At 64.3% G+C, this 27,253-nt stretch overlaps 1 protein-coding gene across 3 annotated transcripts; it reads left to right on the top strand.

Annotated features, from left to right (window-relative positions):
• The first annotated feature begins 744 nt into the window (after positions 1-744).
• On the top strand, positions 745-26,529 carry ALDH1L1 (aldehyde dehydrogenase 1 family member L1). 3 transcript variants are annotated; one of them, XM_069560664.1, is made up of 23 exons: positions 745-1,149; positions 3,744-3,893; positions 4,825-5,059; positions 5,567-5,732; positions 6,879-6,980; positions 7,490-7,579; positions 9,134-9,271; positions 11,354-11,479; positions 11,818-11,909; positions 12,597-12,744; positions 14,044-14,163; positions 14,956-15,083; positions 15,911-16,061; positions 16,222-16,292; positions 17,979-18,084; positions 19,410-19,497; positions 19,863-19,956; positions 20,303-20,402; positions 20,472-20,570; positions 22,417-22,582; positions 24,792-24,897; positions 25,350-25,549; positions 26,324-26,529. In XM_069560664.1, exons 2-23 carry the CDS (start codon positions 3,767-3,769, stop codon positions 26,377-26,379), a joined length of 2,709 nt encoding a protein of 902 aa, XP_069416765.1. In that variant the 5' UTR covers positions 745-1,149; positions 3,744-3,766; the 3' UTR covers positions 26,380-26,529. The 3 variants fall into 3 exon arrangements, 2 of the variants coding, with proteins under 2 accessions (XP_069416765.1, XP_069416766.1); XR_011250670.1 differs by having other exon boundaries at positions 818-1,149; positions 22,417-23,468; positions 23,978-24,897; XM_069560665.1 differs by lacking the exon at positions 745-1,149 and adding an exon at positions 1,567-1,734.
• The last annotated feature ends 724 nt before the right edge of the window (positions 26,530-27,253 follow it).

Below are 27,253 nucleotides of genomic sequence, written 5' to 3'. Positions count from 1 at the left end.
AAACCAGTCCATCCTAAAGGAAATCAACCTTGAATAGTCACTGGAAGGACTGATGCTGAAGCTGAAGCTCCAAAACTTTGGCCACCTGATGCCAAGAGCTGACTCATTGGCAAAGACCCTGATGCTGGGAAAGATTGAAGGTGGGAGGAGAAGGGGGGACAGAGGAAGAGATGGCTGGATGGCATCACCGACTCAATGGACATGAATTTGAGCAAGCTCCAGGAGATAGTGGAGAACAAAGGAGCCTGGCGTGCTGCAGTCCATGGGGTCGCAAAGAGTCAGACACGACTGAACGACTGTGCTATGGATTTGGGAAGGGAGGGGGGCTGGGGCTCCAGGAGCCCTTCCCTGAGGGTCCTCATGGATTCCACAAAGTGTATTGAGCACCTGTTAAACACAAGGGTCTCCCCAGGTGGCTCCGTGGTAAAGAATCTGCCTGCCAATGCAGGAGACTCAGTATCCTTGCCCTTAAAATGCCACGGACAGAGGAGCCTGGTGGACTGCATTCCATGGGGTCGCCAAGAGTCAGACAGGACTTAGCAGCTGAACAAGAATAAGAAGCACCAGGCACTGGGTGCAGGGGATTCCTGCAGACCGCAGTGGGGGAGACGGCGTCAGACAGTCTCTGAGCCCGTGATAAACCTGTGCTGAGAGGGTGCAGAAGCGCCCTGGAGCTCTCTGTGCTCACGTGGTGAGGGGGCTTGTCTTAGTGGGTGTGTAGCTGGGGAAAGCTTCCCTTAGGATGTGACCTTGACGTACAGGCCTCCCAAGGCACAGTGCGTCTCCCCATGAGAGCACCGTGGAAAGTTCCCCGGCCAGTGAGTGAAGTTACCGCCTCTGGGGGCCACTGTCCTCGGATCAAATCAGCCCTGTGGAGAAACGCTGCAGGCCCTTTTCAGAGCCCGTGACTTCTGGAAGGGTCCTCCCTCCCCCCACCCCCGCCCCCCGCCCCTGCCCCGTGACTTCCCGCCAGCCCCGTGCCCCTCCCTTCTGGGGTTCTGGCCTTGGCCGGGGCTCTGGGACTGGCGGGGACCAGCCCCACCTCTCCCCACCGCCCAGGCCGGGTCAGCGCCAGCGCCGTCCCCTGCCCGGACCTGGACTCAGAGGTCCCTCTGGACAGTCAGGCCTGCGCTCCTCCGCTCCTCCGTGGTGAGTCCCCTGGAGGGAGGCAGGGAGGCTGCCCCGGCTCTTGCTCTGGGGCTCCGGGCCACAGCGGGGAGAGAGGTGGGGCTGCGGAGGCTCCCCGCCTGGCTGGGGGTCCTTTGGCCGCAGGACTGCGTTGAGGGGCCCGGTGCTGGGGGATCGGGATCGCGCGGGAGGAAGGGCGAGGGGAGAAGGCGCTTCCCGAAGCCGAAGCCGCACCGTGGAAGGTGGGCATCATCAGTCCCGCTTCCAGAAGAGAAAACAGAGGCTGGAGGGGGGAGGTGACCAGAGGGTCCTGCAGCCTCCTAAGGCCCTCACCCCATTCTCGGGACTGGGGGTGGTCCTCCCTGATTGGCCAGAGCTGGGGGGCCGGGCGCGAGGACCTCTCGTGATTGGACAGCTCCAGTCCACCTGCCCCGGTCCTTCCCCTTGGGGAGGAGACGGGACTCCAGACCCTAGCCGGGGGTGAGGGTAGCCCCCTTCCTGGTCTGGGTGTTGCATTACTCAAGCTGCTCGCAGCCCACGCCCTCCCGGGGTCTGTCAGGACCCCTCACCTGCCACCTGCCTCGGGGGGGCAGGCACCCCCACCAGGTACCCCAATTCTCCTGCCCCCTCAATTTTCCAAAAATCGGCAACTTTCTTAAGCCCTGAATCTTAGTTTCTTGGGCTAAAATTGAGAGGCGTTATAATAATGGCCTCAGCGGCTGAGGCTGATCCTGAAAATCTGGGGCCTCTGCCCACCGCTGGCCACTGGCCGCGGATCCTCTGCAAAACCCCCTCCATGAGCCTTCCCGATGGCGTTGGGAGACACCTCGTCCCTTTAGGAGACAAGGACATCTTGAACCCAGGGCAGCCACGCGGTGGCCCATCCCTTGGCCCAGGACCGTTGGAAGGGTCGCAGATGGAGTGTGGCCCTGCAGGCTGAGGGGGTCACGAGTGTGTGGACCACCAGGTGACCAGCTGGAATGACTGCAGGCACAGAGATGGCGCTGGGCCAGCAAAGGGCAGCTGGGGACCGACGCCTGTGGCTGATTGCCCAGCTCAAGGGCCTTCTGACCACAGCTCGGAACAGGGGCCCTGAGCAGGGCCTGACCACTGGGCAGGGGGCCTGGAGACCTTGAGGGTCCCCCTGCTGCAGGCGCAGCCTCACAGTGTCCCTGAGTCCTGCGGGAGGAGGGAACCGAGGTGCCACCTGGGGAGGAGGCCCCCCAGGGGCTGTGGGTCTCCTCCCTCCTCCACTTGCCGCCCCCCGACCTGACCTTCCCTGCAACGAAGCTCAAGGTGGGCTGTCCCCACCCAGGGCTCCTGCCCACCAGCTCCACGGGGGCATTCCTGACCCTGCTGCCTGCTTCCAGAGGGACCTTCTCTGTCCTCTTAATTTTCCACAAGTAATACACACCCAATATTTTAAAAAACAGCATTCTGGTAAGAAAAAGATAATTATGGCTATCAAAAGACTTCCAAACCCCCAAACACTGCCTGGTAACTCTTGATATTTCTGTGCGAGTCCTTCCAGGCTTTACTCTGGCAAACACATGTGTGCAAATACGTGTACCGCACACACAGCACATACACCACACACACACACCATACACACACACACACATACACACACACCGCGCACACACACACACACCATACACACACACACCATACACACACACTACACACACCGCACACACAGCACATACACCACACACACACACACACCGCACACACACACACAAGTACCTCCCGTACACACACCATTCTCACCTGACAGCGTCTCGTGCAGAGTTTTTAATCTTGATGACGTCCAGCGTATTTTTCTCTTTTTAAATTCTGCCTTTGTTGTTGAATCTGAAAAGCACCACATACTGGGTGCTCTCATCTGTTGTCCCCTAGAAGTTTTGTACGTCTGCATTCTATGTTCAAATCTGCGGTGCATCTTCAGTTACTTTTTGTGAAGCCTGTCGGTGCGCGTTTCGCGCGTGGGTGTCCAGCGGCTCCAGCAGCATTTGTAGAGGAGACTGCCTCTGCCCCTCCGTCAGACAGCCGGGAGGTGGAGAGGAGCTATGCAGGAACTTGGAGGCGGCGACGAGTTCCTGCACAGAATGCAAAGCCATTCAGCACGAAGGGGACTTTGGGGCAGGGTCCTGTGTTCAGTTTAAGAACGTGGGTTCATCCAAAGGCACCGTAGAGTGGACAGGCCCCAAGTCCACAACCCCACGCCGCTTCCCACTTGGGGAGCACCCGGCCTGCGGCTGGAAGCCTTTGAGGAGCAGCTTCGTCATCAGCTAATGAGGGGACGGAAGCTGATGTGACCTAACTGAGGTCGCAGGGCTGGTCCATTGCAGAGAAGGGCTCGGATGGCCTGGGAGGACACCGCACACAGTGCTGAGTGCTGGGCTGGGGGCTCCGGGCGTCCGGCGGGGGGTCCAGGGCCTGCGATCACATACCACTCAGCCCTGTGGCCTCCCCTTCCGCCCCCCAGGTGGACCCCTGCCCGCAGTAGCTGGCCACCCAGGGTGCCCAGAGCTGGGCCTGGGGGTGGGGTGGAGCAGGCGGGCTGCCCCCTTGGGCCAGCGCGCCCCATGGGACGCTGCGTGCCTCTTGCCCAGGTCCTCCCACCCGGCCTGCCGCCATGAAGATCGCAGTGATCGGACAGAGCCTGTTCGGCCAGGAGGTCTACTGCCGCCTGCGGGAGGAGGGCCACGAGGTGGTGGGCGTGTTCACTGTGCCCGACAAGGACGGGAAGGCAGACCCCCTTGGTGAGTGGTGCCCGGCGGGCGGCGGTGGCAGCGGGGCTTGCGGGTCTTGCGGGTCTTGCATGAGCTTCCCTGGCCTGAAGCGATCACACATGTCCACCCTCAGTCCTGCTCAGGGCCTACTGACCGCCACGCTTTTCTGGAACAAAGTGGATCGCAGGGAAGGGTGGTGGAGAAGGCCGGCCTGCACCCAGGACCCCACAGTCCAAACACCCCAGGCTTCCCTCTCCCCTCACCCAGGCTCCAAAAGGGCTGCCGGGTGGGAATCACCGCGGTCAGGTTCTGGGACGTGAGCGAGCCCTGCACCCCGTCTCCGGCGGGAGCACCTATTGAGCAGAGGCCCCTGCCCCCCACGCCCAGCCCCAGAGTTTCTGCCCCCAGGATGGGATGGGGCCTGGGTCTGCATGTCCAACAAGCTGCCAGGGATGCACCCCTTCTCCAGAAGGAACATGGTGTGAGAATCGCTGCTGAGCTGGGGCCTCAGCTCAAGGGCTGGGCCTTCAGGCCCCCAGATCCTCCTCAGGCCTGAACGCTTCAGAACAGGGGGCCTGGCTCCGAAGGAAGAGGGGGCTCCCACGATGAGCACCGCAGGCCAGGGCACCACCGCTCCGCGCCTGCCCCAGCACAACCTGTGATAGTGACCCCTGCCTGGGGCTGCTCCTTGACCAGGCAGGGAAACACTCATGGGGCCTGTAGGTAAAGAGGTCAGGGGCCACGTGGGTGTCTGGGAGACGGAGGCGCTCAGAGGTCCTGGCAGCTGGCAGGGTCAGCCTAGGCAAGGATGTCTCAGAGGCTGGCTCCATGCTGCCCAGCAGAGCCCGGCTGGGCAGTGGGGGTGCTGGGGGGGACAGGCCTGGAGAGGGGTGCAGGAGCCCCCCCCCCCGCAGGCAGGGGCTTGGAGGCTGGGGGCAGACTCTCACCCGCTGTCCCGCAGGCCTGCAGGCTGAGCAGGACGGCGTGCCAGTGTTCAAGTTCACCCGCTGGCGGGCCAAGGGGCGGGCCCTGCCCGACGTGGTTGCGCAGTACCAGGCCCTGGGAGCCGAGCTGAACGTGCTGCCCTTCTGCAGCCAGTTCATCCCCATGGAGGTCATCAGCGCCCCCCGGCACGGCTCCATCATCTACCACCCGAGCCTGCTGCCGCGCCACCGGGGCGCCTCCGCCATCAACTGGTGAGACAGGCCGGCCGCCCCAGGCTCCGCGGCTGCGCTCCAGGGGCCCCCGAGGGGACGGCACTGCCAGGCACCATCCACCCCCGCCTGCCCACCTAGAGAGAGATGGACTAGAGTCATCCAGAGCAGACAGCTCTCGATGAGAGGGCGAGAGTCTGCAGGGTGGAGCCGTCGGAGGCGCCGTAAGGGAGGCAGGCGCCTGAGCCGGAAGAGAGGGCGGGCTTGTAGGCGGACCGGTTGGGACTCAGCCCCCTGACCTGCAGGCACATCTCCTCACTTCACTGGGCCTCAGTCTCTGCATCTGTAGAAGGGGCGTGTGAGGCTGTCACACGGCAGGAAGGATAAAGAAGCACTAGGGCTTCTTCCGCCCGATACCTGGCACGCGGGTTGCATCGGTAAACGCCATTTTCCCTCTTTCATCCTCCCCTAGGGACACAGGCAGGGGCCCCAGGACCCCTTTTCCGCGGTCTTTCCTTCCGGACTCAGGTGTCACTCTTCCATCCCTAGGACCCTCATCCATGGGGACAAGAAAGGGGGGTTTACCATCTTCTGGGCGGACGATGGTCTGGACACTGGGGACCTTCTGCTCCAGAAGGAGTGTGAGGTCCTCCCGGATGACACCGTCAGCTCCCTGTACAACCGCTTTCTCTTCCCGGAAGGCGTCAAAGGCATGGTAAGGGCGGGGCTGCACACTTACTCCAGGGCTCCCCAGTGCCAGCTACTGCCCTGAGCTGGCTAGGATTCTGCAAGTGGGAGGGACTCTCAGTTCAGGGTTTCACAGAGGCAGGGTTAGAACATGTAATTGATGCTCTCGAACTGTGGTGCTGGAGAAGACTCTTGAGAGTCCCTTGGACTGCAAGGAGATCCAACGAGTCCATCCTAAAGGAGATCAGTCCTGAATATTCATTGGAAGGACTGATGCTGAAGCTTCAATCCTTTGGCCACCTGATGCCAAGAGCCGGCCCACTGGAAAAGACCCTGATGCTGGGAAAGATTGAAGGCAAAAGGAGAAGGGGCAACAGAGGATGAGATGGTTGGATGGCATCACTGACTCAATGGACGTGAATCAGAGAAAACTCTGGGAGACAGTGATGGACAGGGAGGCCTGGTGTGCCGCAGTCCATGGGGTCACAGAGAGTCAGACACGCCTGAGTGACTGAACATCAACACCATTCCATTAGAAGGGACTTGCTTATGGCCGTCAGAACAACTCAGCAAACCCTGGGCAAAAAGGCGCATTCTGCGCTCCTTTCCAAGAGGACACTCCAGACAGGAACATCTTCGAGCCTGGTTGAGCCCAGAGGCTTGGGCCTGTCGGGGGCTCTGTTTCTTCACTCTGATTCTGCCTCCTGTTCGGTTAGCTTCCTCCGCAGGTTGGGCGCCCTTGGTCAGGAAGAGAAGTTGTCCCTGGTGGCTCAAGGTCCACACCTCCTGATTCCAGGGGACAAGAAACCCTCTTTCCCCAAGAATTCATGACCGGAAAGTCCAAGGAGGTTCTGAGGAGCTGGAGGCAGAGGGCAGGCCGAGGAGTTGATGTTGGAGCTGTTGTGCAGCCCCCAGGGGCAGCGTGTCCAACAGGGGAGGCAGTGGGACAGAAGGCAGACGGGGGCGTCTCCATAGCACAGCAAGGGTCGCCCCCCAGCCCTGGGCCCCGCTTTCAGCCACAGATCCACCTGCTCCCAAAGCAGATCCCGTGGTGCCTGTCCTGAGCCAGGCGTGGTGCTGGGAGGGTCTACACAATCCCACAGTTCAAACTGTGAGCCCAGGGCCGAGGGGAGGGTCTCGATGCCTCAGACACCCCCTTGCCCCTGCCTCCCAGGTTCAGGCTGTGAAGCTGATTGCCGAGGGCAAAGCCCCCAGACTCCCTCAACCCGAGGATGGTGCCACCTACGAGGGGATTCAGAGGAAGGAGACGGCCAGGGTAAGTGCCAAGGGACCAGGTGTCTGCACTCTCCCCGGTTCCTCTTTAGGGAGGGCGGGGGCCCCAGGGAGACGGGCTGGCGGGAGGGCGGTTGTCTGCCAGATGAGTCCCAGGAAGGCATCGGGCTCCTGGGGGCTGCCCCAGTTGGGGATCCTGGGGGGCTCAGGGCTGGGTCTCTGATCAGGGCTCAGGGGGTGCTCTCCAGGGACCTGGTGAGCCCTGTGGGGCCGCCCTAACCTGGGGGGTGGCCCTGTGTGTTGGGCCCTGGTCCTCATGACCACAGAGCGTCACCTCCTCACAAACCATCCTGCCCTTCACATCCCGTGAAAGACCGAGGGTCCTTGCACACCCAGAGCCGGGCCCCAGGGGAAGGCCGGCCCAGCTCTGGGATTCAGAGGAAGGGCTCCTCAGCCCCTTCCCAGGCTCCACCCAGCGCCAGGAGGGCCCATGGGGAGGGGGGGAGGCCAGGGCGCAGGGAGGGCCCGCTGAGCGCACATCCTGCCCTGCAGATCGACTGGGACCAGCCAGCAGAGGCCATTCATAACTGGATCCGCGGGAACGACAAGGTGCCAGGCGCCTGGACAGAGGCCTGCGGGCAGGTATGTCCCTGCGGCCAGGACGGGCCGTGCTCCTGGGCCTCCTGGTGCTGAAATGCTGGAACGTGTGAGCTATATGGTCACCAGCCACCGCCAGACCCTAGCCCCAGCCCCCCGGACCCTGGAGGGGTGGGGTCTGCACACACGAGGCCTCCAGGCCAGGTGGCAGCTCTGGGGTCAGACTCTCACCCCCTGGCGGTCAAAAGTTCCGAAACAGCAGAAGTGAAGGTAGAGAATCACCAACGTGGTACTCAGTGCCTGTGTGCTGAGCACTCATGCAGAAGATGGTCCGGAGCTGGGAGCCCCCAGACCACGCACAGCCTGCTGGCATGAAGCAGGCTACACGGTGAGGAGGCAGACTGGCTGTCACAAGAGTTTTCTTAAATGACAGGGATTTGGCTAAAGGTCACTTAATTTCAATTTTGAGGAGCAGTTTAAACTTTGCTTATGATTTCCAGAGACACAAGCAAGGAGTGCCTGAGGTCAAGTTGGTCTTGCTTGTCTTGCGAAAGAAGCTAAATTAAGCTCTGCTGTGTGACTGCTGTCTCGTCTGCTCCGGGCTTTCCAAGGCCGGTCTCCGTTTAGACAGCATATTAAAAAGCAGGGATGTTACTTTGCCAACGAAGGTCCATCTAGTCAAAGCCATGGCTTTTCCAGTAGTCATGTGTGGATGTGAGAGTTGGACTATAAAGAAAGCTGAGTGCCGAAGAATTGATGCTTTTGAACTCTGGTGTTGGAGAAGACTCTTGAGAGTCCCTAGGACTACAAGGAGATCAAACCAGTCCATCCTAAAGAAAATCAGTCCTGAATATTCACTGGAAGGACTGATGCTGAAGATGAAATTCCAATCTTTTGGCCACCTGATGCAAAGAACTGACTAATTGGGAAAGACCCTGATGCTGGGAAAGATTGAAGGCGGGAGAAGGGGACGACAGAGAATGAGATGTTTGGAGGGCATCACTGACTCGATGGACATGAATTTGAGTAAACTCCGGGAGTTGGTGATGGACAGGGAGGTCTGGCGTGCTGCAGTCTGTGGGGTCGCAAAGAATCGGACAGGACTGAGGGACTGAACTGAACTGAGCAGCCCTCAGAGACCCCAGTCCAACCCTGACTCGCCTTCGCCCTGGGGGTGGGGGGCTTCAGCCAGGCCCTTTCGAGGACAGCCCTGTCCTCCGTGAAGCCCCTGACCATCTGAGCTGCTGCTTGTGGGCGGGCTTCCCAGACCGTCCAGGGTCTCTGGCCCCCGCCAGCCCCCTTTGCACCACGGCCAGGGCCTGGCGCGTCCCCAGGCAGGCTCCCCCTCGGCGCTGGCTGAGCACCCTTTCTGCAGGTGTCTGACCCTGGGGCTGGAGGTCACGGTCCCATGTGCGGTGGGAGGGGCCCCTTCTGGGGCCTCCTGCCTGCCCAGGTCTTGTCTGTGTTCTGGGCGCTGACACCTGGGTTGTCCTGGCCCCGCGCCGTCACAGCCCGTCATCACCCGCCTGCTCAGCACCGCCTGGTGGGCTGCGGGGGCCGCCCTCTCATCTCCACCTTCTGGTTTCTGGTCCCCAACAGAAGCTCACGTTTTTCAACTCGACGCTGAACACTGCGGGCCTGGAGCCGGAGGGAGAGGACCTGCCCATCCCGGGCGCCCACCGGCCAGGGGTGGTAACCAAAGCGGGCCTCATCCTCTTTGGGAACGACGGCCGGATGGTAAGGGTGCTGCTGCAACTCTTGGTCTGTACTGTGGGCTCAGGCCCCGCGGGGAGACTCCAGGCCATTCTGGAGGAGACAGGGAAAGGGGTCCACAGAATCCAGGAGGGAAGAGCCTCTCCTGCTGGGTCGGCATCCGTCCCAGGAAGGCCTGCCCTGGGCTCTTACTGGCCAGGTGCCCTGCCTGAGCTGGGGGCCCTGTGGGGCGTCAGAGTCGGGGGATCTTGTCTGGAGTGCCCTGTGCCTGGGTGTAACTGGGGGTCTTGAGCTGGGGGCCCTGTGGGGCGTCAGAGTTGGGGGGTCTTATCCGGATTGCCCTGTGCCTGGGTGTAACTGGGGGTCTTGAGCTGGGGGCCCTGGGGAGCATCAGAGCCGGGGGGTCTTGTCCAGGGAGCCCTATGCCTGGGCGTAATTTGGGGTCTTGAGCTGGGGGCCCTGTGGGGCGTCAGAGTCGGGGGGTCTTGTCCAGGAAGCACTGTGCCCAGGCCTTGTCTAAGCCCAGCAGAGTCCAGGTGCACAGAGCATGCATGCTTTCCTTCTCTTTGAACGGAAGTCCCGCCAGGCACGTAAGCTGCTCTGACCCACTTTAGCAACAGCAACTCAGGGCAACACCCAGGATTTATGCAGCTGAATGCTGATGTGTGCTTGAGAGCCATGCTCTGTTTAAAACAGTTCGGTTCTCCCCACGGCTGTATGAGGCCCGTGTTAGCATTTCACCACTTTACCAAAGTAGAAAACTGAAGCAAAGAAATTCAGACCCCGCCCCCCCCGTCTATTGTTACCCACGCACGTCCGCGGCGGAGCTGCGCTCCGGCCCTGCCCACTGGCTCCGGGCCTGCCACTCACCGTGACACCCACCGCACAAGGTGGTGGGCAGGTGGCCTGGGCCCCAAGGCGCCCGGGCCAGCGGAGAAGGAGGGCAGGCAGGGGTCTTGGGGCACTGGGGGAACTCCAGGGGACTCTGCGGATGCTGAACGCATGGTGGCGGCCGTGAGAACAGGCCAGGGCAGGGAGCAGCTTGGCTTGGACCGGTGAGAGCTCACTCTGGGTGCCTGTCCTGCTGACCCGAGGCCGCCTGCGGGTCACAGCGCCTGGGTGCCCCTTCGTGGGCGGTGCTGCAGTTGAATGAGGCATCTGTCTCGGCCGGGTTCCCGCAGCAGACCCAGGCGGGAGCATGTGTGTGTGAGTTATGGAGGGAGGCAGCCCGGGAGGAGGATGGTGGTCACAGAGAGGCGGGCCTCTCTGCTGGCTGGGGCCGAGCTTAGCTGCCAGCAGCGGTGGAGGACGGGCCTGGGTGCAGGCCCTGGCACAGCCGCCGGAGGAAGGCACCAGCCACATGGGTTGGGCCGCAATCTCCCTGACATCCCCGAGGGACCGTGAGGCCAAGCGGCAGTTGTGGTGGCCCTTGGCTGAGGGTCTTTCAGGAACATCCAGCCGGGCTGGGCGGGGCTGGGGCTCCAGAGCACACAGGGCAGCAGTCGGGGCAGTGGGCGCGGTGAGCAGGGAGCCCGGCCTCAGTTCTGGGTGGGGGGAGCGCTCTTCACAGAGCATCTCACCTGGCAAACACATCCTCTGCCGTGAGCGCACACGCTCCCCCACCCAGAGGGAGCCTCTGACGACCGGGGCCAGTCTCCACGCGGTTTCCGCGTGCTGGGTGCTGGGTGCTGGCTGACTGACTGTTTTCTCCGTTGGCCTTCAAGGCAGTGCTGGGACGACTTCCGTTTCACACGCAGGCATTGGTTTTATAGAATAATACAGCCACTGCTGTGAGTCGCTCAGTCATGTCCGACTCTCTGTGACCCCATGGACTGCAGCCCATCAGGCTCCTCTGTCCATGGGATTCTCCAGGCAGGAATACTGGAGTGGGCTGCCATTTCCTTCTCCAAATACAGCCATTGTGGGTTTCCAAGCCTGCGAGCATGCTGGGGTGGAGGACATGGGTCCCCCCGACCGCTGCCCGCACCCCCGCCCGTCTGGTCTCCTCACGCCCTGCCCATGTCCAGGCCTACTTAGGGGAGAACAGGGGCGAGTACGGGCCAGCCGCAGGGTGGCCCGGGGGCACTGATGGCCCTCCTGTCGCAGCTGCTGGTGAAGAACATCCAGCTGGAGGATGGGAAGATGATCCCAGCTGCGCACTTCTTCAGGAAGGCAGAGAGCAGCACTCTGGAGCTGACGGAGGAGGAGCTGGGCACCGCGGAGGCCGTGCGGGTGAGGAGCCGGCGGGGCTGCTGTGGCGGGGGCATGCATGCCCTCGGTGCGTGTTCTGCTGGGGGCAGGGCATGCACACCCGGAGTCTGTGTGTCCTGGCCTCAGGCACACCGTGGTTCTGTCCTCCGGATGTCCCCTGGCCCTCCTTCCTCTGCTGGGTCCTACCGCCCAACGACATGAGGGCCTACAGCCGGGTGCTGGGAGGAAGGTGATCACCCAAGGACCGTCCGGCTCTGGGTGCAGCAAAGCCCGGAGGGGACAGGCCCGCCTGGGGCCGGGCTGCACCGGGGGGCTGCCTTCTGGGCCTGGGGGCTCATTCTCACTGCCCTGCCCTCCAGGATGCCTGGAAGCGGATCCTCCCCAGCGTGCCGGAGGTGGACGAGTCCACGGACTTCTTCAAGTCAGGGGCCGCATCCGTGGACGTCGTCAGGTGAGGTGGGGGGCGGGGATGGAGCCCCTGGGGTCTCTGAGTTGGACGTCACCCCCAAACTGAGGAGCGGGCACTGTGTGGGTCAGAAATCCAGAAAGGACGCAGGTGGGCAGGCCTGTGCCCACCTGGCGTGGCACAGCTGGTGGGCGGCTGCGGCCATCCCCAGTGGGGTCACGGCCCCGAGCGGCCACTCTGGGCCTGGACGTGCAGCTGGCCGCTTACGGCTCTGTGAGCGGCAGCCCAGCAAGCAGACAGAAGAGGCCGCCTCCCCAGAAGGACTCGGAAGGCACAGGGCAGGGCAGGGGCTGAGACCCCACCTCCCAGGAGGAAGAGCAAAGACAGGCACAGGGCAGGGCAGGGGCTGAGACCCCACCTCCCAGGAGGAAGAGCAAACGGCAGGCACAGGGCAGGGCAGGGGCTGAGACCCCACCTCACAGGAGGAAGAGCAAATGGTGTGTAGCAGCTTTAAAGCGACCGCAAGCCCTCCCGAAGCAACTGATCACGAGTTAGTACTGATGGAGCCAGAACTTGAACCCAGAGCCTCTGGATCCACAAACTGGGCTTTCAAGACTGATTCTAGACCAGCACCCATGGTCTGGGTGCTGAGCAGAGCCGCCAGCTCTGCTGAGAGGAGGGCAGGACCCTGGGCCTTGTCCAGGCTCCATTCTCCCCCCTTCTGTCCTCCAGGCTGGTAGAGGAGGTCAAGGAGCTGTGTGACGGCCTGGAACTGGAAAATGAAGATGTCTACATGGCAACCACCTTCGGGGACTTCATCCAGCTGTTAGTGAGAAGGCTGCGAGGGGACGACAAGGAGGCCGAGTGTGCCATCGCCTACGTGAGTCCCAGGAGCCCCGCAGGCAGGCCTGGGTGCACGGGCCGTGTGAGCCTGCACACCCCACAGGCACCCACACCTGCGGGTCCAGGGGGTCACCCGGGGAAGCCTGGGCATCAGAAGCCCAGGACCCCTAGAGCCTGCCCTTTGGTGACCAAGCTCCCCGTGGTAACTCCAAGCAGCCTGAAGATGCCAGGCGGTGGGGCAGACTCTACAGAGGTTGCTGTTGTCTAAGATTCAGGGCAGGAAACGGGCTGTCGAGGAGACACGTCCACAGTGCATCTCCCCCGCCCCCTTCTCCGCTGCGGGTTTCTGGTGTGGCCTCCAGCTCCCGTCCTGCCCCTCCTGCTGACCCTCACCCCTCTTCCGGGCTCCACCACCTCCTCCCTTCGTCCTGATTCAGCACTGGCAGTGGCCTTCAGCTGGGCTCAGCCTCCGGCTCTTCCATCACCCGGGCGACCAGTCACTGCATTAAAGGCCTTTGGTTGACGCAGGAGACAGAGAGACCGATGGGACAGAGAGAGGAATTAGGAATGGTTTCCCAAGAAGGGCTTCCCTGGCGGCTCAGCTGCTATAAAGAATCCTCCTGCAATGCGAGAGACCTGGGTTTGATCCCTGGGTTGGGAAGCTCCTCTGGAGAAGGGAAAGGCTACCCACTCCAGCATTCTGGCCTGGAGTCCACGGGGACACAAAACGTTGGACACGACTGAGCAACTTCCGCACTTTCGCTTCCAAGAAGGAAAACAAACGACCCTGTATATTCAGCTCGTGTGTGTGAAGTGTGAGGAAGTAACGCAGACCTGTTTGTAAAGAAACTCTGCAGAAACCACCCTTGGGGTGTCTTGTTAGGCTACAGCTCCTACGGAAATGAGCTTTGTGATGGTTTGTCTGGCTGGGAGTTGGGAGCAAGGCTGATGAAGGAAGGAGAGGAGACTGGGTGGACGCCAGGCTGGCCTCGGGTCGTGGACATCAGAGGAGAAGCCGCCCCGTGGCCCCGTGTGCGAGCGATGCAGCGGGGCCGTGTCACCCCCGTTTGTCGCCGCTGTCACTTGCTGAGTGTGGAGCTCAAGGGTTGGGGCCGGGGCCGCTCGGCCGGCAGGCTGGCCCTGCGTCTCTGTCTCAGCCGTCACCTCTGCCCCGCACGACAGCCCCGGGCAGCAGGGATGGATCCGTGAGGAGACCCCAGGCCCCTGCTTGTGTGTTGAAGGGTTGGCGGGGCAAGTAGTCCCCATGTCTCTGGGGGGGAATCCCTGCCTGTCAGGGATGCCCCTGTAGCTCCAGCCTGAGGTCCTTGCCCCTCAGGTGGAAAAAGCCGTGAATAAGCTGACCCTCCGGATGCCCCATCAGCTGTTCATTGGGGGAGCATTTGTGGACGCCGAGGGCGGCAAGACCTACGAGACCATCAACCCGACAGACGGCAGTGTGAGTTCAGGCCCGGGGCCCTCGGCACCACCACTCTCCATGACCCCTCGGGGCCCTCTCCTGTCCACTGACACCCCCCCGCGTTGGGAGGCCCCCGCCCTCCCCCTCACCCCCCTGATCAGGGCCCCCCTCACTGAGGCCCTGAGCATCCCAGGCTCTCAGACTACTTGGCCGTGGCCATCGGGCATCACATCAGAGCAGAGGCGGTCAAGTTCACACACACACACACACACACGTTTTGAGATGGACACACTCCTACACACGCACACCTACAGGGACTGGACACAGAAGGCGGGCCCTGAGGGGGTTTGAAGAGAGTAACAGGTGGGCCGTGTGGACCCAGACGAGGGCCCCCAGGCAAGCCTGTCGGGGGCCGTCAGCACCTACAGGCCACCGTCGGGGACCCCGGGCGGGAGGCTGTGCGGACGCCAGCCTCAGCCCCACTCCCACCCCCGGCCCGCCTAGGTGGAGGCCTGAGCTGCAGGGCCGGTGGGCACCCTCAGGGCACAGGATCCAGGGGCTCGGGCAGGCTTATTAAGAAACAGACCTCCCCACCGGGACCCCTCATGGTCAAAGACGCGGAGCTGCAGTCTGCATCCGTTGCCCTGTTTGGGGATCCAGGCAGCTAAGGCCCCGGGGACAGGGAAACACAGCCCCTCCCACCGGCCGCGCCCCCCCGGCCCCCCTGCAGCCCCACCCCGGCCCTCCCTGCCCCCCCCAAGCCGGGCCTTCTCCCGCAGGGCCCCAGGGGGCGGGGGGCCCAGAGGGCTTCAGGGCGCGGCTCCCCCACAGGTCCTCTGCCAGGTGTCCCTGGCCCAGGTCAGCGACGTGGACAAGGCCGTGGCCGCTGCGAAGGACGCCTTTGAGAATGGCCTGTGGGGGAAGATCAGCGCGCGGGACCGCGGCCGCCTCCTGTACAGGTTCGAGCCCCGCCGCATCTGCTTCCGGGAAGACTCGGGACTGCACAGCGGGCGGCCCCAGGGAGGAGCCTCCTATGTCCTGCCCCCTTCCGGTGAAGCTGGTGCCAGCAGATGCCCAGGGAGGACTTGGGGTGCTCCCACTGGTGGCCGCTTAGCCGGGCAGGACCTGGGGGCTGCCTCCCTGGGGGTCCCTGGAGGGGCCAGCAAGCTGGGAGTGGACGGGGGTGCTGGGGCCTGCCGGTGGCCGGGGCAGAAGGACAGGTCAGCCGCCTTCAAGGCTGAGGGCGGCTCTGGACGGATGGGCTCCACCTGACCCCCCAGTCCTGCTCCCAGAGGTGAGGCCTTCACACGGGGGGCATCCCACCTCCCAGGAGCCCACAGCAACCCCTCCAGCCAAGGGAATGCCACCCCATCTAACAGATGACAACACTGAGGCCAGAGACTGCATGGGGCGCAGACCCCGAGAGGGCAGGTGGGCTGTGCCGGCCTGAGGCCAGCGCCCCTGCCCCCCGCCCCCAGGCTGGCAGACCCCCGAGAGGGCAGGCGGGCTGTGCCGGCCTGAGCCAGCGCCCCTGCCCCCCATCCCCGCCCCCAGGCTGACAGATCCCCGAGAGGGCAGGCAGGCTGTGCCGGCTGAGCCAGCGCCCCTGCCCCCCGCCCCCGCCCCCGCCCCCAGGCTGGCAGACCCCCGAGAGGGCAGGCGGGCTGTGCCGGCCTGAGCCAGCGCCCCTGCCCCCCATCCCCGCCCCCAGGCTGACAGACCCCCGAGAGGGCAGGCGGGCTGTGCCAGCCTGAGGCCAGCGCCCCCTCTGCCCTGCCCCCCTCAGGCTGGCAGAGCTCATGGAGCAGCACCAGGAGGAGCTGGCCACCATCGAGGCCCTGGACGCAGGCGCGGTCTACACACTGGCCCTGAAGACGCATGTGGGCATGTCCGTCCAGACCTTTCGCTACTTCGCTGGCTGGTGTGACAAGATCCAGGTGGGGCTCCGAGTGCCTCAGCCGTCCTGTCCAATGCCAGCTGGGGCTTCGGGACAGACAGTCCCATCCCGCCCTGGGGCTGGGTGCAAGGAGCTGCCTGGCAGGGGATAGCCAGAGCCCCACTCCACCCCGCCAGTGACGCCACTGCTGCTTCATCCAGGGCTCCACCATCCCCATCAACCAGGCCAGACCCAACCGGAACCTGACTATGACCCGGAGGGAGCCCGTCGGGTGAGTCACGGGCTGGGCACTTCCCAGGAATGCATGTGGGGGCTCAGAGGTCCTTCCCCAGCCACATGTTTATCAGACAGCCATCCCTTTTCCTGGTGGCTCTAGAGGCCCGGGTTCAACCCCTGGGTCAGGAATATCCCCTGGAGAAGGAAATGACAACCCACTCCAGTACTCTTGCTTGGAAAATTCCACGGATGGAGGAACCTCGTAGACTACAGTCCATGAGGCTGCAAAGAGCTGGACACGACTGAGCAACTTCACTTCCACCTTTCATCCCTTTGCAGACCCCACCTGCCAGACACCTTGTTTCCAGATAAGGTCACCCCCTCAGGCAGGGCTGCAGGCACGACCCAGCCCTGGTGGCAGCAAATCTCTGCAGGATTTCAGCTTTGGAGCCCCCAGCCCAGTTCTCCTTCTTTCCTGGGGCTCTTGCCCTGCTCCCTCTCAAGCTCTGTCCCTCTGGGTCTGCTGGGTGTATCTGGGGTGGGCACCAGCTTTCCTAACCCCTCAGCACACCCCACCACTCCCAGGAAGGGGTGTGGGCCCCAGGCTGGCCCCAGTCTGCACTGCGCTCCTGCTCTGCAGGCCAAGTGGCTCCTTACTGACCTGTCTGCCTTGGTCTCTGAGCACCCTCCTCCCACTGCTGGGCTCGACCAGGCTGTCGTCGTTTGGGGAAACATTCTCTGATGATGATGGAGAAGACGGAGACGAAAATGATGGTGAAGATGACGGTGAAGACGGTGGTGAAGACAATGGTGATGAAGACGGTGGTGATGAAGACGGTGGTGAAGACGGTGGTGAAGACGGTGGTGAAGACGGTGGTGACGACGGTGGTGACGACGGTGGTGAAGACGGTGGTGAAGACGGTGGTGATGAAGACGGTGGTGACGACGGTGGTGATGAAGACGGTGGTGACGACGGTGGTGACGACGGTGGTGACGACGGTGGTGAAGACGGCAGTGGCAGTGAGGAAGCAGCAGTCACCTGGTCTTCGAGGGGCCCCCTTGGGCTGAGCCCGTCTCACTGGCCCGCACAGAGGGGCTGCCATCTCCAGGTTCTGAGGGTCAGGAGGGAGCAGGGCCGCGTGGCGCCATCAGCAGCTCCCCTAGGACGCGAGGGTCCCTCCGTGGAGACACCGCCCAGCCAGAGGCTTCTCTGGGACGAGGGGCAGCACCAATGTTGGACACCACCTCTCAGCGCACAGTGTGCAGGCTTCCTCAGGCCCCCAGACAGACCACGTCCCTCTTGTTCCCATGGTGATGGCCCTGGCCTAATGCCCGGGAGGGCCCTCGTCCACACCCACCCAAGTGACACTTGACCATCTCTCACATCCTCCTGCCCACGCACATGACCTCTGACCCTCTCTCATGGCCGCCTGTCCACCCCTGTGTCCCAGACCGTCTCCCAGGCCCTGCCTGTCCCCACCCGTGCCCGCCTGCTGTCATCCTCCTCCTGGGGTGGCTCCAGGCTGTGTCCCTAGAAGGTGTCCCGGTGGAAACCGCAGCGTCCTCTGCCATCACCCCTCCTGGGAAGGGGCTGCCGCAGACTGGGCACACTCTGCCTGGGCAGGCAGCTGCACGCTGGCCCTGGGCGGGGCCTGGCCTGGAGAGAAGGGAGGCGGCCGCGAGGCCCAGGCAGGGGCCCCAGGGGCGCGCACAGACAAAGGCCAGCCTGCCTCCCCGACAGGGTCTGCGGCATCATCATCCCCTGGAACTACCCCCTGATGATGCTGTCCTGGAAGACGGCTGCCTGCCTGGCCGCGGGCAACACGGTGGTGGTCAAGCCTGCCCAGGTAGGTGCGGGCGCAGCCCGGGGCCTGCGGGCTTGGATGGCGCGGGCGCTACCTGGCAGGGTGGGGGCGGGCCGCAGGCCCCTCTGACCCCCCACCCCCCCAACCCCGCACGGGCAGGAAGGAGAAGGCTCTGCAGGTGAGAGCAGCCTGCGAGGGCCGGCCCACAGGGAAGACGTGGTGTGTTTGGGGTTTGGGGCCGAGTCAGGCTGCACGGGATGTGTGTGCAGCCGCTTGGTGAGCGTCTGCATCATTTCTGGGGACACCAGCTCTGCCCCACTGTGCGCCCAGGGACCCAACTCTGGGCTGTGAGCCTGGGGCATCTACCATTAAAGCTGGAGCTTCAAACCCCAAACATCCGAGGGAAGCTCCTCTCTGTCCACCAGCTGGGCTTCTTGGAGAAGCCACGTGACGGGTCCTTCTCGGAGAAGCCGCGTGATGGGGTCCTTCTGGGGGGGTCCTTCTCGGAGAAGCCACGGGACGGGTCCTTGGAGAAGCCACGGGACGGGTCCTTGCACTGGAGCGGCCTGTGCAGCGTGGCCTGTGGGGGGGATCACCACACGAGCCACCATCCTTCGTCTGGACTTCAGAGAAATCAGTTAGGAGCTGCAGGCCTGATGCTGGGGCAGTGGGCTGGGGCGTCTCACTCCCTCAGCTCCTTTGGGGTGGTTGGGCCTCAACGGTATTAACATAATAGAAACCAGTGAAGTGATACCTGCTCACCAGAGTCCCGCACTCCTCAGGCTTTTAACACACAATAAATTCCCCACTGACTTGCGCACATGTCTGCTGACGGAAGCATCGCTGCAGCCCCTGAGGTGACCCTTAACTTCTCCCTTGAGGCTGGGGGGCTGCTGACAGGTCGAGGCAGTGGTCCCTGGAGCGTCCACTCACCCAGCCCCTCAGGGTCTAAGCAACCACCCAGGCACTGCTCACCCAGAGGCCCAGCGGTGGTGGCAGGTGGCGGGGGGCGCAGACCCCCGAACCAGGCTTCTCCCAGACTGGGGGGCGTGGGGGCAGGCTGGCCACGGCACCATCACACAAGGTGGGCAGGTGAGGCTGGGCACTAAGGAGCTTTTGGAGGCCAGCGGGCATGGGCAGTGGCAGAGGAGGGCCGGTGGTCCTGAGGGCCAGGGCGAGGAGCGCCCTCGGCCTCTGGGCATGGCCCTGGTGCCCCAGGGCTTGGCGCAAACAGGTGGCGGCGGGGGAAGGTGCAGGGGGCCCAGGCCTGGCGTGGGGCTGCAGGGAAAGCCGCTGAGGTGAGCAGCCTGGTGCCCGGCTCCCACTGCCCAGCCCTCTGGACCTGACCACCTGTCCCGCGCCCTCAGGTCACCCCACTCACGGCCTTGAAGTTTGCGGAGCTGACCCTGAAGGCGGGCATCCCCAAGGGCGTGGTCAACGTCCTGCCGGGATCCGGTATGGCCGGGGACAGGGCACAAGGCCTGCCGTGTGACGCGCCCCGACGTGAAGGGGGCTGCCTGGTGGGGGTGCTGCCTGGGGGAGCCCCAGACTGGGGGACTCCTGGATGGGGGTTGGGGAGTGTGACTATTGGCTGCAGCCGCTGACTGCGAGGAGAGGCTGTTGACTGAATGGGAAGGGGAGAGGGACTGAGGAAGCTTAGGAGCTGAGTCTCAGACACACTGAATTTGAGAGGCTAGAAGACCTCCCAGGGAGGTTCTGAGCCCCCGGGGAGGACGGGCGTGTGTGGCCCTGGGTGGCTGGAGGTGGGTGGCCAGGCTCCAGGGCTGCCCTGACCCCCCCACCCCGCCCATCCTGCACAGGCTCATTGGTCGGCCAGAGACTGTCAGATCACCCGGACGTGCGGAAGATCGGGTTCACAGGGTCCACCGAGGTCGGCAAGCACATCATGAGAAGGTGGGTGGTGGAGAGGGCAGAGGGGCCAGGGCTCGCAGGCCAGTGGGGCTCCACGACCTCCTTCTGGGGTCAGCCTGAAGGGAGAGAGGGTCTGGGGGTGTGGGGGTGCCGCGAGAGCAAGGCCTGCGCTGGGACGGTGGGGGAGGGGAGGAGGTGCGGGCCTCACAGGGACCCTCCAGCCCAGATCCTCAGCTGCTCTTCCGAGTGACCCCGCACTGGAGCTGCCCTCAGCCCCCATGTCCCGTGTCCCCCGGCCCCCGGCCCGTGTCCCATGTCCTGTGTCCCGTGTCCCGTGTCCCGTGTCCCCCACCCCGTGTCCCAGCCCATCTCTCCCTATCCCTTTCAGCTGCGCCCTGAGCAATGTGAAGAAGGTCTCCCTGGAGCTGGGTGGGAAGTCGCCCCTCCTCATCTTTGCAGACTGTGACCTGGGCAAGGCCGTGCAGATGGTGAGCACTGCAGGGGGCGGGGGGCTGCCCCAGGGGCTGTAACCCAGCGCTGTCCTCCCCTCCGCACAGGGCATGAGCTCCGTCTTCTTCAACAAAGGCGAGAACTGCATCGCCGCCGGCCGGCTCTTTGTGGAGGACTCCATCCACGACCAGTTTGTGCAGAGAGTGGTAGGTCCTGTCACTGGGCCTGGCACTGCCTGCTTGCCAGCAGCAGGGCATTGGGGGCCAGGGAGGGCCTGGCAGTGGAGTCCGGCACGAGCCACTTGGGTCCTGAACTCCTCAGGGTGGCCGTGATAAGTCTTTCCTGCACTTTAGTATTTCCGCAAGAAGCAGCAACCCCACGGCTCCAACCCACATGCTGTCTCTCCCTGCCGCCTGCCCTGCACACCTGCCCCTCCCCCTCCCCACACACCTGCCCCTCCCCCTCCCCACACACCTGCCCCTCCTCCTCCCCACACATCTGCCCCTCCCCCTCCCCGCACACCTGCCCCTCCCCCTCCCCGCACACCTGCCCTCCCCCTCCCCGCATATCGGCTCTCCCCCTCCCTGCACACCTGCCATTCCCCTCCCTGCACACCTGCCCTCCCTCCCTGCACACCTGCCCTCCCCCTCCCCGCACACCTGCCATCCCCCTCCCCGAACACCTGGCCCTCCCCCTCCCTGCACATCGGCTCTCCCCCTCCCTGCACACCTGCCCTCCCCCTCCCTGCACACCTGCCATTCCCCTCCCTGCACACCTGCCCTCCCCATCCCTGCACAGCTGCCCCCCTCCCTGCACACCTGCCCACCCTCTCCCCACACACCTGCCATTCCCCTCCCTGCACACCTGCCCTCCCCATCCCTGCACACCTGCCCTCCCCCTCCCCGCACACCTGCCCCCCTCCCTGCATACCTGCCCTCCCCCTCCCTGCATACCTGCCCTCCCCCTCCCTGCACACCTGCCCCTCCCCTCCCTGCACACCTGCCCTCCCCCTCCCCGCACACCTGCCATCCCCCTCCCCGAACACCTGCCCTCCCCATCCCTGCACATCTGCCCTCCCTCCCTGCACACCTGCCCCTCCTCCTCCCCACACACCTGCCCCTCCCCCTCCCCGCACACCTGCCCTCCCCCTCCCTGCACACCTGCCCTCCCCATCCCTGCACGCCTGACCTCCCCATCCCCACACACCTGCCCTCCCCCTCCCTGCACACCTGCACTCCCCATCCCTGCACACCTGCTCTCCCTCCCTGCACACCTGCCCTCCCCATCCCTGCACACCTGCCCTCCCTCCCCGCACACCTGCCATTCCCCTCCCTGCACACCTGCCCTCCCTCCCCGCACACCTGCCCTCCCCCTCCCCGCACACCTGCCCTCCCCATCCCTGCACACCTGCCCTCCCCATCCCTGCACACCTGCCCTCCCTCCCCGCACACCTGCCCTCCCCATCCCTGCACACCTGCCCTCCCTCCCTGCACACCTGCCCTCCCTCCCCGCACACCTGCCCTCCCTCCCCGCACACCTGCCCTCCCCATCCCTGCACATCTGCCCTCCCTCTCTGCATACCTGCCCTCCCCATCCCTGCATACCTGCCCTTCCCCTCTCTGTACACCTACCCTCCACACACCTGCCCTCATCCCTGCACACCTGCCCTCCCCCTCCCTGCACACCTGCCCCCCTCCCCGCACACCTGCCCTCCCCCCTCCCTGCACACCTGCCCCCCTCCCCGCACACCTGCCCTCCCCCCTCCCTGCACACCTGCCCCCCTCCCCGCACACCTGCCCTCCCCCTCCCTGCACACCTGCACCATCCCAGCTCCCACACCAAGTCCAGATGCCCTTGAACAGAGGGTGCATTTGAGGCTTCAACCCAGAAGGCAGGTTTGGAACCAGAACATGGTTCCAGAGGCCAGCATCTGGCATGTGGACTTTCTTCAGGACCCAGTGGTCGGTCACCAAAGATTTGTCTGTGGGAGGCGGGTCAGGCGGTGACTGTGGTCAGAAGCCCGGGCAACTCTGACCCGGAGGGCACCTGCAGGTGGAGGAGGTGGGGAAGATGAAGATTGGCAATCCCCTGGACCGGGACACTGACCACGGGCCACAGAATCACCTGGCCCACCTGAAGAAGCTGCTGGAGTACTGCCGGCGTGGCGTGGAGGAGGGGGCCACACTGGTGTGCGGCGGGAAGCAGGTTCCTCGGCCAGGTCAGAGCCCTGCGGACCGGGCAGCAGGCGGCATGGCCTCTGGGGCAGTGTCTAGGGGCCAGGCCCCTGCAGTCGGGCTCCCAGACTTCCGCCCCCCAGTCTAGGACCTCAGGGCTGGGGGAGCTTGGATGTTGGGACACCTGTCAGACCAGGGGCAGGGCATACACACAGCCTCCTCCCAGCTGGAGGGCAGACCCCAGCATGCAGCTCTCTGTGGGGAGGCAAGAGGGGTGTGAGCAGGATGGGGTAGCGGGGTGCAGAGACTGGCCTGTGGAGCTCCAGGGGCTGGGGGCACTGGCCTGTGGAGCTCCAGGGGCTGGGGGGCACTGGCCTGTGGAGCTCCAGGAGCTGGGGGCACTGGCCTGTGGAGCTCCAGGGGCTGGGGGGCACTGGCCTGTGGAGCTCCAGGGGCTGGGGGCACTGGCCTGTGGAGCTCCCGGGGCTGGGGGGCACTGGCCTGTGGAGCTCCCGGGGCTGGGGGGCACTGGCCTGTGGAGCTCCAGGGGCTGGGGGCACTGGCCTGTGGAGCTCCAGGAGCTGGGGGCACTGGCCTGTGGAGCTCCAGGAGCTGGGGGGCACTGGCCTGTGGAGCTCCAGGAGCTGGGGGGCACTGGCCTGTGGAGCTCCAGGAGCTGGGGGGCACTGGCCTGTGGAGCTCCAGGGGCTGGGGGGCACTGGCCTGTGGAGCTCCAGGGGCTGGGGGGCACTGGCCTGTGGAGCTCCAGGGGCTGGGGGCACTGGCCTGTGGAGCTCCAGGGGCTGGGGGGCACTGGCCTGTGGAGCTCCAGGGGCTGGGGGGCACTGGCCTGTGGAGCTCCAGGGGCTGGGGGGCACTGGCCTGTGGAGCTCCAGGGGCTGGGGGGCACTGGCCTGTGGAGCTCCAGGGGCTGGGGGGCACTGGCCTGTGGAGCTCCAGGGGCTGGGGGGCACTGGCCTGTGGAGCTCCAGGGGCTGGGGGGCACTGGCCTGTGGAGCTCCAGGGGCTGGGGGCCACTGGCCTGTGGAGCTCCAGGGGCTGGGGGCCACTGGCCTGTGGAGCTCCAGGGGCTGGGGGGCACTGGCCTGTGGAGCTCCAGGGGCTGGGGGGCACTGGCCTGTGGAGCTCCAGGGGCTGGGGGGCACTGGCCTGTGGAGCTCCAGGGGCTGGGGGGCACTGGCCTGTGGAGCTCCAGGGGCTGGGGGGCACTGGCCTGTGGAGCTCCAGGGGCTGGGGGGCACTGGCCTGTGGAGCTCCAGGGGCTGGGGGGCACTGGCCTGTGGAGCTCCAGGGGCTGGGGGCCACTGGCCTGTGGAGCTCCAGGGGCTGGGGGGCACTGGCCTGTGGAGCTCCAGGGGCTGGGGGCACTGGCCTGTGGAGCTCCAGGGGCTGGGGGGCACTGGCCTGTGGAGCTCCAGGGGCTGGGGGGCACTGGCCTGTGGAGCTCCCGGGGCTGGGGGCCACTGGCCTGTGGAGCTCCAGGGGCTGGGGGCACTGGCCTGTGGAGCTCCAGGGGCTGGGGGGCACTGGCCTGTGGAGCTCCAGGGGCTGGGGGGCACGCTTCCTTTGCAGACAAGTGGCTACAGGCCGCACCCACACCCTGTGAGTCGACAAGTGCTCATTCATGACACACGTTTTAAAAATTATAACTGCTGTTATAATTTGTGAATATATACAAACATGGAATATTTTATTGAATTAATAGGGGCTTCCCTGGTGGTTCAGATGGTAAAGATGGGTTTGATCCCTAGATTGGGAAGATCCCCTGGAGGAGGGCATCATGGCCACCCACTGCAGAATTCTTGCCTGGAGAATCCCAGGGACAGAGGAGCCTAGTGAGCTACAGTCTATGGGGTTTCAGTCAGACGCAACTAAGCAACTAATAACACTATTAAATCCACCTTTTTGTTTTCTTCTTCTAAACAGTAGAGAGAAAATTTCAAGTCTCTTGATTTTCCCTGAATTGTGCCCAATTCAATCTCAGTCCAGCGGGTCTCAGGGCCCATGACTCTGTGTCCAGAGGTGAAATAGTTAGAGAAAGCCTTTCTGATGCCAGAAACGTTTCTATGGAGTGGCTAGGGCCTGTGGGGCGGTAGTCGGGATGGGAGGGGGTGTGTCCAGCTCAGCACTGGCCCCTGGTGGTGGATGGAGGTTGAAAGGCCCCGAGGCTCGTGGCTGGCGTGCGGGGCAGGGGAGACACTGGCGGGTCTCGAATCCCTCGTCTCCCCCCAGGCTTCTTCTTCGAGCCGACGGTCTTCACAGACGTGCAGGACCACATGTCCATAGCCCGGGAGGAGTCCTTTGGGCCCGTCATGATCATCTCTCGGTTTGCCGACGGGTACGGGTCCCGCTTAGGCCTCTTGAGAGCCCGTCCTGGTCACCAGGGTCTTCACGTGAGCTGCAGGGAGGGAGCTCAGACCGGTGGGGCTGTGGACGCAGCCGGACCCCCGCAGAGTCCTCTCGGCACAGAGGAGGCGACCCCGGCTGGGGGTGGCTGCAGGGCTTCAGGCCCGCCGGGGGTGTCCTGCGCATCTCTCCAGCTCCGCAGCACACTGGCTTCCGCCTTGAGTCCTAATGGCTGCGTCGTGAACTGGCCAAACCTCAGAGGCCTGCGCAGCAGTCATCGTTTATTTCACTTGCGAATCTGCAGTTTGGTTGGCAGGATTGACTGTTCTTGGCCCTGTGCTATGTTGGGCTCCACCTGGGGCGGGCGTGCAGGCCTCTTGGTGCTCTCCGTCCAGGGCTGGCCCCTTGCCCTCCTCACGGAGGCCCTCCTGGTTTTCCCTGCAGCGACGTGGATGCAGTGCTGACTCGGGCCAATGCCACAGAGTTCGGCCTGGCCTCTGGTGTCTTCACCAGGGACATCAACAAGGCCCTGTACGTCAGTGACAAGCTGGAGGCTGGCACTGTGTTCGTCAACACATACAACAAGACTGACGTGGCTGCTCCCTTCGGAGGGTTCAAGCAGTCAGGGTTTGGCAAAGACCTGGGTAAGCCAGCCACGCCTGCTTTCATTTATTCATTCAGCAAACACCCGTTAGAGGCCGCTCAGCCCAGGGGCCAGGGTGGAGCTGACGAGATGGCCACTTACTTCTCTCTGGGAGCCGACAAGCCGGTGACCAAGGCAGGGAGTCAGATCCTGCTAGAAGCTGTCCAGACAGTGGTCTGAGCAGGAGGCTGGACAGTGGCTTCAGCTGGGCGCTGGGTGGGCCTCCCGGAGTGGGCTGAGACCCGAGCGGCTGGAGGAACTGCTACTGGAGCTGTAGAGAGAGGCTGAGTGCTTGAGTGGGCCGGGGGCAGGCAAGGGCAAGGGCAAGATCAAGGGGGCCTGGGAGCCCCGATCAGGCTCCGGCTTCGTCCTCAGAGAGGGAGCCTGTGGGGGCCGGGCGAACACGAGAGGGTGAGTGAGTGCCGAGGCAGAAAGGGTGGCCGCGGGCCCGGCCTTCCTGGGGAAGTGGGCCTCTGCCCGGTGCCCCCTTTCCCTGGCCCCTGCATGAGTTGGCGTGGCTCCCACCCCCCACTCTGCCACTGTGGAAGCCAGCAGCTGGGGGCTGGATCCTGTGGGGGTCGGCTTTGGTGCCCAGCTTGGCAGGCGCAGCAACGTGCGGGAGAGCAGCAGGGCCCCTCAGAGCCGTGGAAGAAGGGGGTCTGGTGACACGGGGGGGTGGGGGTCCTGAGACGACCACAGCGCCGGGCACGCCAGCGCTGCCCACCAGAGCAGCTGCTGGGACCGTGACGTTGCCCCCGACACGGGTTTCTTGCAGGAGAGGCCGCCCTGAACGAGTACCTGCGGGTCAAGACGGTCACCTTCGAGTACTGAGGAGGGTCTCAGGACCGTCCCCCACTGTGGGCTCGACCCCGGATGCGGTGGAAGCCTCTGGCCTGCACCCCTGTCCCCATCCGGGACCCCCACCTTGCCCAATCCGTGTGACCTCCGTGTGACCCATGTGAATAAAGGTCCTGGCCAGCATCCGTGTCCCCGCCCGCCGGCAAGCCCTGGCTCCTGGGCTCTGCCCCCTGCCTGGGGCTGGCTGTGGAGACGAGCCGCAGAGGGGAACCACCCTGTCTGAGGGGGCGTGGCCTGCCTCTCCAGCCCTGACTGTCTCCCCTTTCTGGAGGATGGGGTTGGGGCAGAACTGAGAGTTGGAGCTCCTGGCCCTGGCTGGGTCTTCCTGGTGAGCAGCCCACCAGGAGCCCCCAGAGTTGCCCAATAGACAGATGCTCCTGGTGTTCCTGTCACTCTGGGCATGGCAGGGGCTTGGGGGCTGACTGCCAGGACCTGGGGGCAGGGGCCCGAGTACAGTCCCTGTTATCCCACAGGAAGGAGCCCAGACTGGCCTCTAGCTTTGTGTGCCTTTGTGCCTCCTGCCGAGCTCCCAGATTTCACCTGGGCTCAGGGGCGCCTGAAGCGGGCAGAGTTCCCAGCCTCCTCTGCAGCCGGGTGGTGGTCATGGCGCCCCGTGAGTGGACAGAGCTCCAGGGGGCGTGGAACCTGCCCGTCCTGAGGCCCAGCTCTGAGGGGGGCTCAGGCTCTCCCCCCTGGGGCGAGCATGGACCCCGTGATGGGAGTTTTCCTAACAAGCAGATGCGGCTGTAGCAGGGGTTTGGGTAGGTGGGAAGACACCACTGAACACCCGCCGTCACAGAGGGGACCCGCCAGCAGCCTGTCCTGGGGGGAGAGTGAGCCTGCCCCC

The sequence above is a fragment of the Ovis canadensis genome, chromosome 19, assembly GCF_042477335.2.
Source record: "Ovis canadensis isolate MfBH-ARS-UI-01 breed Bighorn chromosome 19, ARS-UI_OviCan_v2, whole genome shotgun sequence".
In the NCBI taxonomy this organism is placed as follows: domain Eukaryota; kingdom Metazoa; phylum Chordata; class Mammalia; order Artiodactyla; family Bovidae; genus Ovis; species Ovis canadensis.
Note: the sequence above shows the minus strand (reverse complement) of the source record. Positions and strands in the feature narration are given on the sequence as shown.

Bases quoted from the DNA above. Each gene is read 5' to 3' on its own strand.
- ALDH1L1 (XM_069560664.1), top strand. From the start codon at position 3,767: ATGAAGATCGCAGTGATCGGACAGAGCCTGTTCGGCCAGGAGGTCTAC. The intron at 12,745-14,043 runs GTGAGTCCCAGG...CTTGCCCCTCAG, and splicing joins CCGAGTGTGCCATCGCCTAC to GTGGAAAAAGCCGTGAATAA. The intron at 15,084-15,910 runs GTTCGAGCCCCG...TGCCCCCCTCAG, and splicing joins CGCGGCCGCCTCCTGTACAG to GCTGGCAGAGCTCATGGAGC.